Source organism: Chionomys nivalis, chromosome 22 (assembly GCF_950005125.1).
Source record: "Chionomys nivalis chromosome 22, mChiNiv1.1, whole genome shotgun sequence".
Lineage (NCBI taxonomy): Eukaryota > Metazoa > Chordata > Mammalia > Rodentia > Cricetidae > Chionomys > Chionomys nivalis.
Window position 1 is genome coordinate 50,636,430 of NC_080107.1, and position 15,406 is coordinate 50,651,835.

A 15,406-nucleotide genomic window follows, 5' to 3' on the forward strand; every position below is an offset into this window, starting at 1 on the left:
CTCCTGGCAAAATCCTAGGCCAGAAGGGTGGGTGCTCCCAGGGGACCCAGAGCACAGTTGTGGGCCAAAGGCCAACAAGCTCTGAGGGAAAGAAGGGAGCTCTTCCAGTGAGTGGCCGGCTGCCGGAGAGATGGAGAGTTGTGTGTCTGAGCTGAGGGAACAGGACAGGGAGTGTCTTCCCAGCCTGCCAAGGGCGATGGTGAGACCTCTCATCTGGTAGCCTCCCTACACAGGCAGCCCACAGAGGTCCAGAGACTGACTTCCAGTTAGTCGGAGAGAGAATGGGCCAAGAGATGGTTATGGGATCCTGGGTCCAACCATGGGGTGGGGGTGGAGGTCTGCAGAAGGACATTAGCTGTACCCCTCGGTCCTGTGGCAGACATTGAGAAGGTGCCTGATGGGAAGGGGGCACTGGGCAGTACTCGTGAATGGCCAAGATGGGCAATCAAGGGGGTCAAGGGGCCAAGGGGGTACCTAAGGCACAGCGAAGAGCAGGGCCTAGGGTGTGTGAACCGAACAAACAGATGGTTTCGATATAGTTATATTGAAATCAGAGCAACCATCCCAGACCTGAGTGTCTGATATGGAGGTACCCCAGTCTTTCTCCACCCAGTGGCCATGGCCTGGGATCTTCTTAGACATTCAGTTGTCCTGGGTAATGACATCAGGCATCTGGAGGGCTCGAGGGCTTTCCTGGAACCTCCTCTGGCCCCGGCCGAGGAGATTTCTGCCTGCCTGTCTGGCATGGGCTTGGACTGGTTTAGCAACAGCAACCTTTTTCCTGCACAAGGTTGCTGCTCCCTGACCAGGTGAGGTGGGGCCAGGGCTCCTGCTTCATCTCCCAGATAGAACTGGAGCCCAGGAGTCCCTGGTAAGAGTTTGGACCTCAGCAAGACCCTCTTCCACATGAGTGCCTGAGCCGTGGTTTCTCTGTCAGTGGTGTGCCTGCCTTCCTTCTGCACGTATCTGCTTGCTCCCCCTGGATCCATACATCCTTTTCCAAGCAGGGAACAGAGTCAGGCAGGGTTCCCACATCAAAGACTTCACTAGGTGTGTGCTGTAGTGAGAAGTTTCGGGCTTTGGGGTGCTGTAGGGCAGCAGCCAGGCTTGATTACTCCCCGAGGTGGGGTGACGTGCTGCTACTGATGTCAGAGTCTCCTTCTCACACCTGGGGTCCTAGCTGCTCTGATTCAGAAGGACCTGTCAAGGTGACCTGGTCCCCATTTTGAAGATGAAAACCTTGAAGCTCAGAAGCAAGTAGGTTCTGTGCAGGATGGTGCAGCCAGGATCTGGGAGTGCTGAGGCCAGAAATGGCCTTAGAGTCAGAGTAGCAAGGCCTTGGCTTTTGGATAGATACTGAGACCCAGAGAAGGACGATGAGCTGCCCCCATCCAGGCGTCTGTGGCAGAGCCTTCCCTAACACGGGGCATGCCCCTTTTCCCCTTCACTTGAATCCCCTTGTCCCCTTGACCTCAAGCCTCGTCCAGGCATGGAACAGAGTAGAGAGATGCCCCTCTTGTCTCCATTCGCTGATGCCCTGGAGTGAAGGTTTCTAGGCTCCAGGGTCCCAGAAAGCAGAGGCAGAGGCTGGGCCTTGTCTCCATTCGCTAATGCCCTGGAGTGAAGGTTTCTAGGCTCCAGGGGTCCCAGAAAGCAGAGGCTGGGCCTTGGTCACTGTGACCCAAACTCCATAGCTGGCCAGCAAAACCACACCACCTTTGTGAACATTAACCTGGGGCCAGGGACTCTGGGCTGGTTCACTGACCCCAGGGGTCGAGGCCAAGCCATAACAGCCCTCTGTTAAATCACCAGCTGGACAAACTGGGCAACACTGCTCCTGAGGGACTGCTGAGCCAGTCCAGCCGCTGGCTCAGGCTGCTTGCCATTTCCCAAGTCGGCTGAGGAGCAAGTATCCCTTTACGCATGTTCTTAAAGCATTCTTTCTACAGAACAGTTGTTAAACAAACAAAACCAGCAACTCCCTTGGATATATTCTCATCCCATTTTAGATCTTGTTTTTTGCTGTTTTACATCTCAGGATGTAATTTGCTGGCACACGTGGTTAGCTCACTGGGGTATACAGTTCTGTGGTTTTTCAGTGGTGTGAACTGGTTGCTTGATCATCATCATGGTATGGGATTAAAAACGTCCCATCATCCTCAAAGGTTTCTTGTGCCAGCCACAGTGATCCGAACACTCCCTCCAGCCTCGGGCAGCCATGGTGCTGTCCGGAGTGAAAGGGCTGTCTTCACCACTTCCAAGCATGCCAACGGCTTTGACCGTTTGGTGTTTACTGACTTTTCAAGGGTTTGTGCACCAACCTGCACCCTCTTAGAAAGAAAGAGAAGAGCCACTCGATAGTCATCATTGTGCAATTTGCTTCTTGCCCTTGGAGGTCTCTCCATGCCTCCTGAGTGCCTACTATGTGCCACGAGGCACAATTGGCTCCAACTCACACGCACCCCCAGCTGCACTGTGGACTGTGGTCCATTATGTGACAGCCCCATCACTTGCTTCCCCAGGATATTTTGGGTTCTTTCCAATTCTCTTCCAACAATGCTTCAATGAATATCCTTGTCCACTGAAAGCAGTTCTGTGAATCCACTCTGTGTTAGTCCAGGGCAGCCCACTATAGGCTCCACAGGTCTGGGGGTGGGATTGATAGACTGTGGAGCTCAGAGGACTCAAGGCTTCTACAGGCATCTGATAAAATCCCGAGGTTTAGGTTTGCAAAGGCCTCAGGCTACCTACCTTCCTTGCCAGCCCACAGCCCCCTAAGCCAGACCCTTGTTATTCTCTGGGCATGGCCTGTGCTTGCCTGCTCTTTGCCCATACTTTGCTCCTCCCTGGGATGCTGTTCTCAGTCCCAGCTGTCCTCTCTGTCCCCTTAGGCTTCACCTATGTCCTCTTAGGCGGGGAGACATTGGGATGGGAGAGGGCAAACTTCTGTCTTGTAAGGAATAATGCAGTGCAGACTCCGAAGGGAACTGGTTGGTGAGCGTTCTCACCTGCGGACCAGGCTTTCTGAGCGGGCCTGATCTAACCCTCTGCAACCTCTGCTGACTGGAGACTGAGGTACAGTACACGGGAGTACTGCCTAAGTCCCTAATTTCCCAGTAATGAGCTGAGGAGTGGAGGGAGACCCAAATCGTGTCTCCCCAGGAGAGGGTGCAGAATAGTTTCAGACTGCACTGTTTTCCCCTTCTGTGAAATGCGCTCTCTTTAGAATATCTGATCTGAAGAGGATTCTCCAGTGAGCCTTTGAGCAGAAAGCGCCACAACCGGTTAGTTCATGCTAGGTGGATTTTGCCGGTTTGGTTTGTTTAGTTTTTGTTAGACCTGCTAATTGAACTAATAAGAGGGGGTTTGCACAGGTCACAGAAAAACAGCTCTCACAGAGTTAGCATCTGCTGTATGTCAGATCACATGCCGGATCTCCCGTTTGGAACTTAGGGTCCAAGGGGCGACCGCACCCATTTGGGTCGGTGTGGGAACCCAGATGTCTCCGAGATCCAGGACAGATCCCCGCCTCCCCCGCGGGCTACAAGGCCCTCCCTGCGGGGCGGTCTCCAGCTGGGGCGGGATGGGGCGGCTAGCTACTTAAAGGTCGGGGCAACCGCGAAGCCGCGGCCGCAGCCTGGGTCCTCACTGTCGCCATGGCTCCGCAACTCTCGCTGCTCTGCACGCTGGTCTTGGCGCTGTACGCACAGTCGCTGTCCGGTGCGGCCACTGGGTCGCGGGGCACAACCGGAGTGAGGGCGCCCCAAGGTCGGGTGTCTGAGGCGCGGGTGAGTGCCCGGGGTCACCGGGGCTCCCCGAGTAATTGTCTGTTGTAAGTTCTTGCAGATACAGCGCTAGGAAAAGGGGAGTAATTCAGGTGTAGAATGGAAAAACTGTTTTGTTGCTTTGTAAGTATGTCTTGCTGCTTCGGGGCTCCTGGGGCGTGGGTGGGGGCCCTGGGCCAAGGCTGTTTCCTTCCCTGCAGGCTAACCTCACCTTGGCCGGATCTTTACTACTGATTTGGATCCCATCTCCTTTACCATGTCTAATTTCTTCTCCTGTCTGCCCCCACCCCCACCCCCGTGCTGGTCTCCTCTCAGATTCCTCCTCACTTGGTGTCCCCCCCACCCCGTTTTCTATGGACGTGACTGTTATTATTCTCTACTTTCTGTGATTCCCTCTTTTCTCCCCCACACCCCACCTCTCGGTTCCCCTTTATGTCCTCCTCTACCTGTCTTGAGTTTCTCTCCCCAGTCTGGTGTTGCTTCTCCCCCGCGAATTTTGTTCCTACCAGACCTCCTTCTGGCTGAGGTGACCTACTGACTTCCATCTATAGGCGCCAGCCTAACCGTCTGCCCCACAGCCGCCCGCCATCCCCAGAGCATGCTTGGCAGCCTTTCCCCGCCTCAGCCTTCTCCTCCTAACAGGTTCCTGCAGACTTCAGGCTCCATTCCTCCCCCTTTTCCAAGATTTGGAAATGGGGTGGGTTCTGGGGTGGGGCAGGAGGGAGGAGGCAGACAGCGCAGGAGGCCACTTGGGCCCGCTAAGCCTATCCTTTCTTGGGGTGTTGACGGAAGATGGGGAGGGGCGCCTGAGGTGATTTTCCCTCTTCCGAAGAGCCAAAGCAAATAGGCCATGTGACTTGGGGTCAGGCCCCTTTCCTTTTGGATCCTCAGTTTCCCCATTTGCAGAGTAGGGGTGGATAATGAGTCCCAAGAAGGTGCTGGAAGAAACCCAACAGAATCTCTGGGGACCGGGAGCCACCGCCATCTGGGAGAGTACCTATACACAGAGTACTCTTGGGGTCCAGGAACATCCCTCTATGTTGCTCCCCAACTGAGGGTCCCAGAAAGACAGCCTGCCTCTGTGTACCTTAGCTGTCCAAACTGGCCACAGAAAAGGCGGGAGCTCTCGGTCTCCATAACAATAAACAAAAAGAGAGCTGAGTTGGAGACCGAGGCTGGTGGAGGATTAAACATTAACTCCCAGAAAAGGGCTGATGCTCCACCCCACGGGCGAGCAGGAGGCTCAAGTGAGTCACTCCTGGTGCTAGAACCCACCCTCCCTCGTGCCTGGGGTCTCCCTGCCGAGACCCATACGGTTGCTCAGGCTCTGCCCTGTTTTTCTGCAGCCCGGCACCATGGTGGTGGAGCACCCGGAATTCCTTAAGGCAGGGAAGGAGCCTGGCCTGCAGATCTGGCGTGTGGAGAAGTTTGACCTGGTGCCTGTGCCCCCCAACCTCTATGGAGACTTCTTCACGGGTGATGCGTATGTCATCCTGAAGACAGTGCAGCTGAGGAATGGGAACCTGCAGTATGACCTCCACTATTGGCTGGGTAAGTGAGCTGCTCCTGCTCCCCGACCCTGCCCCTCAAAGCATGGATAGACCTGGAAGCTGAGGGCTATGTGTGTCAGGCCTTGGTTATTGGTCACATACCACCACACTCCAGAGCCAGCCTGACCAAGTTCATATCCCTTCTCTGCCCCATTGACCTGCGAGCCACCTTGGTAACTCAGCAGTGTTTTTTTTTTTTTGTTTTGTTTTTTTTTTTTTTTTTTGATTTTTCGAGACAGGGTTTCTCTGTAGCTTTTTTGGTTCCTATCCTGGAACTAGCTCTTGTAGACCAGGCTGGCCTCGAACTCACAGAGATCCTCCTGCCTCTGCCTCCCGAGTGCTGGGATTAAAGGCGTGCGCCACCACCGCCTGGCTCAGCAGTGTTTTTATAGAGTGGACGTGCTGACAGCAAGGTGACATGGGGACCCTGGATCCCTCTGCACTACTTTAACTCCAATCATCCCCTCATTTTTTTTTCCTTCACAGTTAGGAGCCTAGAGTCCCTAACATTGGCTCTGATCTGTTTGTGTTAGGGTTACCCCATTATACAGATGGAGTAACTGAGGCTCTTAAAAGGCAAGAAGGGACTTACTCAATTTCTATAGCCAGGCTAGAATAGAGCTGTTGGCTCTGGGTGCCTCCTCCTCAAAGGGCCAAGACTACCTTCCAGATGCCAATCTCATGCTGCCCTGCTGTTCCCTAGGCAACGAGTGCAGCCAGGATGAGAGCGGGGCAGCCGCCATCTTTACGGTTCAGCTGGATGACTATCTGAACGGCCGGGCTGTGCAGCACCGTGAGGTCCAGGGCTTTGAATCATCCACATTCCTCGGCTACTTCAAGTCCGGCCTGAAGTACAAGGTGGGTTGGCGTTTACTATTTGACTGGCCAGGGCTCCCAGTCTCCCAGTCTTGTGGAGTGATGGACAGATGGGGCAGGTGTCAGGCTCTGGAGTCTCCCAGCCGTGGGTTTGAACCCTGGTCTCTCTTCCCAGTGCAGTGGCCTTGAACAAGCCACACTCCCTCCCTGACCCTTTGATTCCTTGCCTTACAATGAAAAGAAGGTTCTCTATATCCTCAGCGTTTTCTTCCCACGTCACAGCGAGCCCCATGGGTGACCTTCTCATGCCCCCCGAGGGGCTGTGCCAAGTCCCAGTTCTGCACCTGTTAGGGCTTTGCTGACAGGACTCTATGGTAGGTGTCTGACAGGCTGCTTTCACCACCACCCCCTTTCCCTTGAACTTGGACTTTCACACGTCTGGACCTGACAGGAGCATTTCCAAGCTGGGAACCCTGGAAACTGTACCCCAGTATGCTGTGTGACCCACAGCCTGGCTTGCCTCTCTGGTTTCCTGCCCTGCAGTCCCAGGGAGATGATTTGGTGCACAGGTGACCGGAAAATGTCCCAAAGCTTGGCTCCTTGAAGGTGTCAGGAGAAGCAGGATTTTTTTTGGGGGGGGGAGTTTCTAAACAGGGTTTCTCTCTAGCTTTGAAGCTTATCCTGGAACTAGTTTTTGTAGTCCAGGCTGGCCTTGCACTCACAGAGATCCACCTGCCTCTGCCTCTTGAGTGCTGGGATTAAAGGCTTGCGCCACCACTGCCCAACTGAGAAGCAGGGTATTTATGAAGTTCAGTTCTCTTTGTTTAGGGTAGAGAGGGGATTACAAGTTTGTGAACCCGATGAGTCTGAATCTCTCATTTGATGGGGTCTGGGGCAACTAAAGTACAGAGAGGTTGAGGATTGGGGTGAGGTCACACAGTGAGTTAAATGGACCTATGACTAGAACCCAGATCACCTGCCAGTTTTCCAGTGCTGTTCCCACTAAACCGATCTCCCATGACCAGTTCCAGTGGTCACTCTCTGACCTTCAGAGTCCTCTTTGTTGATGCAGAAATGTCTCCCTCACTCCCAGGTGAGGGACGGGAACTGAGAGACAGAGAGTACCTGTGACACTTAGATATCAAGGGAGGGTGTGTCCTGAACCAGCTCAGGATGGGTGGGGCTGGGCTTGCTTTCCCAACAGCATTTGCTGGGCTGCTGTGGCTGCCCATCCTCAGGGTCCTCAAAATCGTGAGTCAGGAGAGGCGGGAAGCCACGTCCTGCTGCAGCAAGACCAGCATCGTCTCTCCATTGGCCGTTCACTCAGCAGACAGGATCAGTTCCTGCATCAAGCTGGCTGTGGTGGCACACACTTGGAATTTCAGAATTTAGGGGGCAAAGAATAAGGAGTTCAAGGTTCTCCTCTCCTAGATAGTGCATCCACAGCCTTGTCTAAACAATACTCAGTGGGGAATAAAAGGAAGGAGAGAGGGAGACAGACTGTGCCAGCACCCGCTGTGACCCTCACGACGCAGGTGTAGTACTGAACCTGTGTGACCGTCTTATATCCTCGAAAGTTCCCCAGGAGGAGACAACAAGTGGTGGAAGCCCAGCCAGGGCTCCCCTCATTCCACAGGTGCTGCACTGAGCACTGGGTGTCAGAGGTGTGGGGCAGATCGCTTCCTTTCTAAGGACTTGAGGGGACTGGCAGTCTTCAGGAAGTCAATCCACTGAACGCAGGAAGGAAGAGAGGGGGAGTCCAGGGCGTTCACGTGGTCAGCTCTCATGTGATCAGCTCCCATGTGGTCAGCTCTCACGTGGTCAGCTCTCACGTGGTCAGCTCTCACGTGGTCAGCTCTCACGTGGTCAGCTCTCACGTGGTCAGCTCTCACAGGGAGCACAGTTGTCCCTCTGCCTCAGGTACCCGTTGCTTGGGGGAAAGCTTAGCAGATGTAAATGTGACAGTGGCCATGAACACAAGGACAGATTACCAGGCCAGAGAACATTGCAGTGCAGGCTATGGGTGCCTCAGGTTTGGAGCCATAGGTACAGTATATTGAGGTCTCGCCATTGCCGTTAGGGTGGTAGAGGTATCCCATTTTATAGATGAGAAAGCTGAGGTCCTGTGGAAAGGACCTACAAGCTAGCAGAGTGCTCTCATATCTCGTGCCATGGACTTTGCTCTGCCCTTTCCTCAGTTTACCTCATCCTGTGAGATGCTCGCTAGGACCGGCCGCACTGTGTAGATGGGGGGGGGGGAGATGTGCCGCCGTGCCCAGGATGCAGCTGGCAGTGGTGTGAGTGAGATTCAGACTCACGTGGAAAGGGTCTTGTGCCGCCCAGAGTGGGCGTTCCAAGAGTCCCTGACCTTTTCTCTGAGCTCCGTGGGGCTCATCCCCTGCATATCTAACTAGCCTCTCCTATATCAAAGGGATTTTAGGGAATGTTCTTGACCATGCTCTGAGGAACACTTGAGAGGCAGATTCCAATCAGGGCTCAGATTTGTGGCTTCAGTCATGAAAGGAACTGTCCCCGGAGGACACGTGAGACCTGTTTACACCTCCTGCAGGTCCTTAGGCCACCCCCGCACTTGGCAGTCCCAGACCAAGGTCCTCGGCCTCCCCACCCTCATCTATTATAGATGCCGAGAAGCTTGGCTTGTTACACAAGACTTGTTTCTATGAAAGCCTCCCGGGAGCTACTTCTGTCCTGGATCAGAGAAGGGGCAGAGAGGGGACACGGAGCCACCAGGAAGAGCTGCTGTTATTGTTCTGTGTCACTGTCCTGGGTGGGGGTGGGAAGGGTTCCAATCCCTTATTACTCACCCTCCTGGCTCTCCCCTTTCATCTTTACCCCCTACCCTGGGGACCCTCCCTCCCTCAAAGGACTTAAGTCCTTTGCTCAAAGAGAATCTGGGTCTATCAGTCCTGGAAGCCCAGACCATGGGCTAGCTGGAAACCAGACATCTGGACCATGGGCTAGCTGGAAACCAGACATCTGCTGGCACCTTGTCGTAGGAAAGGACTGGGTGGAGGATGGCTAGGTCCAACCTCAGCAAGGTTTTAGTTGTGTGTTTTTTCTTCATGGAAACTTTAGCGCAACCCCCCCCCCCAGCCAGCTGAATAAGGCAAGCTTCACATAGACAAGCCAACACTAAGGAGCAGCCCTTAGAGGGGCCATCCTGGGACTCCACCCTCAAAGGCAAAAACCAGTGGTGATTGGTGGCTTTGGTTCTTTCCACAAACCGGCCTGTCTGCCTCATGTCCTAATTCAGAGGGTGGCTCTTTAAACAACTCGCCCTGTGGGATTTGTTAGAAGAAACAGATGCTGATCTCTTCCCACCCAGAGATTAGATTAGACAGCAGTAATCAGTCCCTTAAAGAGAAAGGAATAGAAAAGTTCTAAAAGTTCCCATTCTCTCCTGTGTACAGCTACTGGTGTCTTCTGAGAACTCGCTTGATTTAGAGTGTTTGTGTGTGTGTGTGTGTGTGTGTGTGTGTGTGTCTGAGGTGGGGGAGGAGGGAGAGAGGGCGGAAGGAGAGAGAGAACTAATAAGAATTCCTGATGCCTGACATTTATGATACAAAAAGCCCTTTTTTCTTTCAAAGAGTTTTTTTTTTTATTTTGGTTTTGTTATTGTTGTTGTTTGTTTTTGTTTTTGGAGATAGGATTTCTCTATGTAGTCCTGGCTATCCTGGAACTCACTCTGTAGATCAGGCTGGCCTCAGTCTCCTGATTGCTGGGATTAAAGGTGTGTGCCCAATCAAAGAGTTATTTTTTAAATAGCAGAACGAAAGGCTTGCTTGAACAAGTGAAAGTATTTCCGAGTATACAAAACAAGCAGGCGGCCTCTCCTGTCCCCACGCTCACTTGTGTCTGAAGAGCCAGTACAACAGGTCCTCTTGGCACCCACTTATTTGGAGAAGCTTCTCAGACCCCCTCGTTCTTGCTTTCCAGCTGATCGAAGTCCTGGGTCATAGACTCTCAGGAGTCCCAGGGCTGATGGGAATGAGGCTGGCTTCTAAAAGGCAAAAGATCATGGGGTTGAAGCCCAGCTGTGCAGCCAACTTGTGGGGAGCACAGACACCTGCTCGGTCCCTCCTTACCTCTACCCCTTGCCTAAGAACTGTTTCAGTGACTTTCCTACCTTAGAGACTTGTGAGTCCTTCATGGACAGCGGGTGCCCAGCCTTACTACTGCTTAGTCATGGTGCCCTGGGGGCCTGTGGGCACAGGGTGATACCACTCTTTCCTGGTCCCCAGTGACTCTTAGGATTGTCTTGCCTCAGCCCTTGCCCTCCTCTAGACCCCAGTCACATTCTTGAATCTCAGGCATCATGGCCAGCTGGGCCCCCATCAGAACTTAGATTTATTCTTTCTATGATGGGAAAAATTCCTGGCTTACCATTGACTTGTGGACTTCCCAAGTAGAGTGGAAGCTATGATATGGCCCCGCTCCACACTGGGCTCATTCATGCCTAGTGGCACCCACAGCTATGCCAGAAGTGCTCTTGAGAGTGTTAGGGTAGCTCAGTCAGAACTGAACGGTTTGATTGAGGCCTGCAAAGCTGAATAGATCTTACGTCTATATCTGGAATGGCCACCAGAGGGCGCTCCAGCCCCAGCAACGGGAACCAGCTTGTACTAGATGAGTGACCCTTGGGACTCTAAGGAGAACATGGCTTTGCAGATTCAGACACACTGAGTTTTGATCATGGCTCCGCCAGCCAGCCCTCCTCACCTGTGAGATAGGTGCGGAGTATGTGGCATAGTGGGTATGGTCACGTGACAAACATCCATCGCACTCACTGTTACTGTGCAGAACAGGTACCTGGTTCCTGGCCTTTTTCTCCTCCCCTCCGTCAAGCTTGTATGGCCAGTGTCAGACTTAGCATTGCAGGGAGGTAGGCAGCCAGGGCCCTGGCTGGGGCGGTCTGAGGGCCTAGAGCCCGAGCTCCTACCCCTAAAGTGTGTGGAATGGGAAGAAGCCTTGACGTGCCACAGGCTTGCTGAGCATGCCTGAGGAAGTGTCCTCACTTCCCTGGGCTTTGGCTTAGGCCGGGCAAATGAGTGTAAGGCTGAAGGCTGGTGAGTCCCTGGAACCGGAGAGTCCCAGCAAGCTTTCTTTGGCTTCCTGCTGAATCAAGGGCCTGTGACATCTGTGGCAGGGAAGCCCATGAATGGGCTCCTCCAGAATTTGGTGATGGCTGGAGGGTGGAGGAGAGGCCTGAGGCGGAGAGAGGGAACGAGATTATCAGTGTCATTGCTCACGGTGGTGGAGGGCTGCCCCTTCCCGCTGCCTGCCTCTGAAGGCCCAAGCCACTCAGCACCACAGGAGGAAGGAGAAGGATGATGGGCCTGGGGAAGTCCAGGAGGACCTTCAGAGAGCCTGGGACGGTACAGAGGCCGGAGATGAGCAGGCTAGCACTTACTTAGCAGTGTGTGCTTTACAGAACAGGTGCTCAAACACTGTGAGGAGGGGCAAAGTGGCAAGGGAGGGGCTGTGTGGAGCAGAGGCAGACAGGATGCTCAGCCTAGGAGCCTTTGCTGTGCTCCTGTGCATTGTGCAGCAGGCAGGGTTGGTGAGTAAGGAACATCCCCTACACTTTGATCCTGGGTCTCTTTCCTTGAAGAAGATGGTGAATAGGTTGCCGCAGCGTCCCTTGGGGATGCTGGTTTTGAATGAGGAGTGTTTGCAGCCCTTTGACTCAGGGAAGTAACTCCAGGGATCTTTTAGGGGAAGTGTGAGATTCAGTGGGGTGTAGTGTGTAGGGAACCTAACACCCCTCCTTAGTTGTGTGATCTTGGGTAAATGTCATTCATTTTCTGAATCCCAGAAAAGAATGTCTCAATATTGGACACAGTAACAGTGATAGTCTTGAGTTAGCTGAGACCCACTGGACAGAATCTCCCTCCCCCCAGTCCTGTGCCCCCTCCGTATCTACTTCACTGGACCTTCTCCCTGGACTAACACTGTTCCTTGGCCTGACAGAAAGGAGGCGTGGCATCCGGATTCAAGCATGTGGTACCCAATGAGGTGGTGGTGCAGAGGCTCTTCCAGGTCAAAGGACGCCGTGTAGTCCGTGCCACGGAGGTGCCTGTGTCCTGGGACAGCTTCAACAATGGTGACTGCTTCATTCTGGACCTGGGAAACGTGAGTCTGGCCTGCCCCTTTCCAGGGCAACTGTGATCATCTGGATTAGATCTGACTCTGGGGAGGGGGAACACTCATGAACGGGGAGAGACCACAGGGACCAGAGAACCCAGATGTGTCATGCATGGATCTTGGGTCCTCATCATCTGCACAACGTTTTTGATGCGCAGACTCCCTGATATCTCTTAACACACACAGCTACATCCCTATTAAAACCCATACGCTCATTTCTAAGCCCATGGCATTTGTGGGCAAAACCTGCAGGCTCTTGTCCGCTGTGGACACTAGCGCCGCAGTGAGTGCCCGGACACGTAGACTTGGACGCACAGTGTATGACATCATTGGCTGCATATGTACCCAGTATGTGTCAATGTGTGTGGTGTATATCCCCAGGCCTACTTACAGGTAAGTGGGTGGTTCCCTACATGCCTCGTAGCTCCACAGAACACAAACCTGCAATGCACCCCAAAACTTCTGTGCGTATGTACCTGTGGCCTAATGCCCTATCTTCACTTAGCACAGGCTTTTTAAAAAAGCCTTAAAAATTATTTTATGTGTAAGCATGTTTTGTCTTCATGTATGTCTGTGTACTGTGTGTGTGCCTGGTGTTTACAGGGCCAAAAAAGGGAGTTGGATGCTGTGGGACCGGAGTTGCAGGTGGCTGTGAGCTGCCTTGTGGGTGCTGGTGTCGATCCCAGGTCCTCTGCAAGAGCAGCCAGCGCTCTTAAACTGCTGAGCCGCCTCTCGAGCCTCAGTATAGTTTCTTTTGTTGAAGCAAAATGCTGTGGTGTGTTCACCCAGTGGACATGCCTGTCAAGCTCCTATCTAACTGAAGACCGGGAAATACAACATTGCGGTTACCTGGAAAGCGTTGGTTGTTCCTTCCCAGTCCCTTTACCCCTCCTTTGGAACTCTCTCAACAGAATAGGCTCGTTTTGCACATTTCTGAAATTATTTGCAGGAGACCATCCTCTTTTGGCAAATTCTTCTTTTCAACCTTGCCTTTCTGAGATTCCTCGCTGTTGCTGCCTTCGGGTGTAGCTTAGGCGCTCCTTGCTTTGTAAGAGTCGACTCCATAGGTAGTCAGCTGCATGCCCGTTGTCATGGGTGCCCGGTCGGTTCTGGTTCTGGCTGCTCGGAACACTGTAGCACGGATCTTTTAGGGCATATACCTTCAGGCCTGCAGATCTGGTGGGGGTGTGGCTCTGGTGGGATACTGGCTAGCACACAGATTGGGTGAAGGCCAGGGACACTGTGGGAGCTGTAGAACATCAGTGCCTGCAGTTTTGCTTCCCACCAGCAGGGGACTCTATAACACAAGCTTGGCGATTGCATAGCTTAAGTAAAAGTTGATTTAGGCTCACCGGCTGGGGTGTGATGGGGTTCTTTACAGAATGGCTGATGTAGACAGGCAAATGGCCTGTGGAAAATAGTCGAGAGACAGCGGTGTAGCAGGAAAGACTGTACCTAAATGAAAAACATTAATCCCAACACAGCCACAATGACTATCAAACTTTAACGTGAACTTCAGAGGAACAAATTATATGTAGTCCATAGCAGCCAGCAATCTTGAGGCTGTTGTGCATGTCAGTATCCTCGAATGCAGAGAGCACCCCATTGCCCTTGTGTGACCCGTGTGTGTAATGTGCTGGCCCTCACCTGGGCCAGCGTGGGCCAAGGGAAGCTTTACATACCCACAGTGTGCACACTGCCACCCTTTCAGGCAGGCTGTGCAAAGTCTGGACTCTGACGTCCTGGGGTCTCTGTCTTACAGAATATCTATCAGTGGTGTGGTACCAACAGCAACAGATTTGAAAGGCTGAAGGCCACACAGGTGTCCAAGGGCATCCGGGACAACGAGAGGAGTGGCCGTGCCCAAGTACACGTGTCTGAAGAGGGTGCAGAGCCAGAAGCAATGCTCCAGGTGTCTGTGGAATGTTGGTGGGGTGAACGGGGGTGGGGTGGGGGAGTCTACTCCTACCTTCTTTATAAAGAGTTATTTGTCAGATCCCTTCCTGCCCTTAAGACCTTTTTTGATTTTCTACCTGGCCTGAACATTTAGGGGGTAGGAAGTTAGCTTCCTACAACTGTAACTCCCCTGAGAACTGGAATCTCAGGGTGTGGTGTATGCTGGGAGTGTGCATCCACCCTCCAGCAAGGAGGACCAAGCCTTCCAAAGGAGCAGGTTAGCAAGGAGGTGTCCCAACATTTCTTGAGGACTACCTGAAACTATTGTGACCCAGCCGTCAGCGTCTTCTTCTGACATTCCTGTTTATTTATGGCTCATTTGGTTAGCATTGTGATGGGGCTGTCAGTTACCATGGTTTGAGAATCTACCAACGGAGGCGAGCTTCCCTGGAAAACGGAAGGGGAAATGTCTGCCATGTGCCGCTGTATGCTCCCACTTGCTGGGGAGTTTTGACTTTTGTAAGGAGCATAAGGATTTTATGGGGAGAAAGAAAAAGATCCCAGACATCAGGGACAGTAGCCAGGATGTTAAGGTCTCAAATGGAACAGATACCAGAGACAATAGCTGGGATGTTAAGGTCTGTTAACAAACAGAGCAAACAAACTTGAAGCCTTGTTAGCTGAGGTTCCAGTTCTGACAGCCTCCTGGAAGCTGTGTGAGCCAGTAAGCTTGTCTCTCCTGCTCTCTGCGCCCCCTGCTGTGAATGGAGGGAGGTAAAGCAGAGCCCCTCTAGTCCTGGCTGGAAGGACTGGGGGAAGGGCTAGTCTGGAGGCGGGGCACCGAGAGGGAAGGACATTGACAGGCAGGTCATGGGAACTTTTTCTCCAAAGGGATCGGTTCTAGATGTCAGGGCCAGGCAGGCTCTGTCCACGTAGGCTGGCCTGCTGGGGAGCTCTCTCAGAAGCCTCTGGGCTCATGGTCACCCTTCCACCCCATCTCCACACCTTCCCCAGGTGCTGGGTCCCAAGCCGGACCTGCCTGCAGGCACCGAGGACACAGCAAAGGAGGATGCAGCCAACCGGAAACTGGCTAAGCTCTACAAGGTGAGCCCCAGGGGTACTGTTTCCCCACACCAACCCGGGTCAGGCTGGGGAGGCAGGAGGCTCCACCTCCCTCAGCTGCCCTGGCTGGGG

The 15,406-nt window shown here is 53.2% G+C and overlaps 1 protein-coding gene across 2 annotated transcripts in view; it reads left to right on the plus strand.

Annotated features, from left to right (window-relative positions):
* Gsn (gelsolin) overlaps window positions 1-15,406 on the plus strand; it is a 56,430-nt gene that overhangs the window by 25,968 nt on the left and 15,056 nt on the right. Inside the window, exons 1-6 of one of the 2 annotated variants that reach the window (XM_057754777.1) lie at window positions 3,616-3,788; window positions 5,132-5,336; window positions 6,039-6,193; window positions 12,143-12,304; window positions 14,079-14,228; window positions 15,227-15,316. In XM_057754777.1, the coding sequence (XP_057610760.1) occupies window positions 3,657-3,788; window positions 5,132-5,336; window positions 6,039-6,193; window positions 12,143-12,304; window positions 14,079-14,228; window positions 15,227-15,316 (894 nt within the window). In that variant the 5' untranslated portion in view covers window positions 3,616-3,656. Of the gene's footprint in view, window positions 1-3,615; window positions 3,789-5,131; window positions 5,337-6,038; window positions 6,194-12,142; window positions 12,305-14,078; window positions 14,229-15,226; window positions 15,317-15,406 lie in introns of those variants that run through there. The other variant, XM_057754778.1, reaches the window with a different exon arrangement.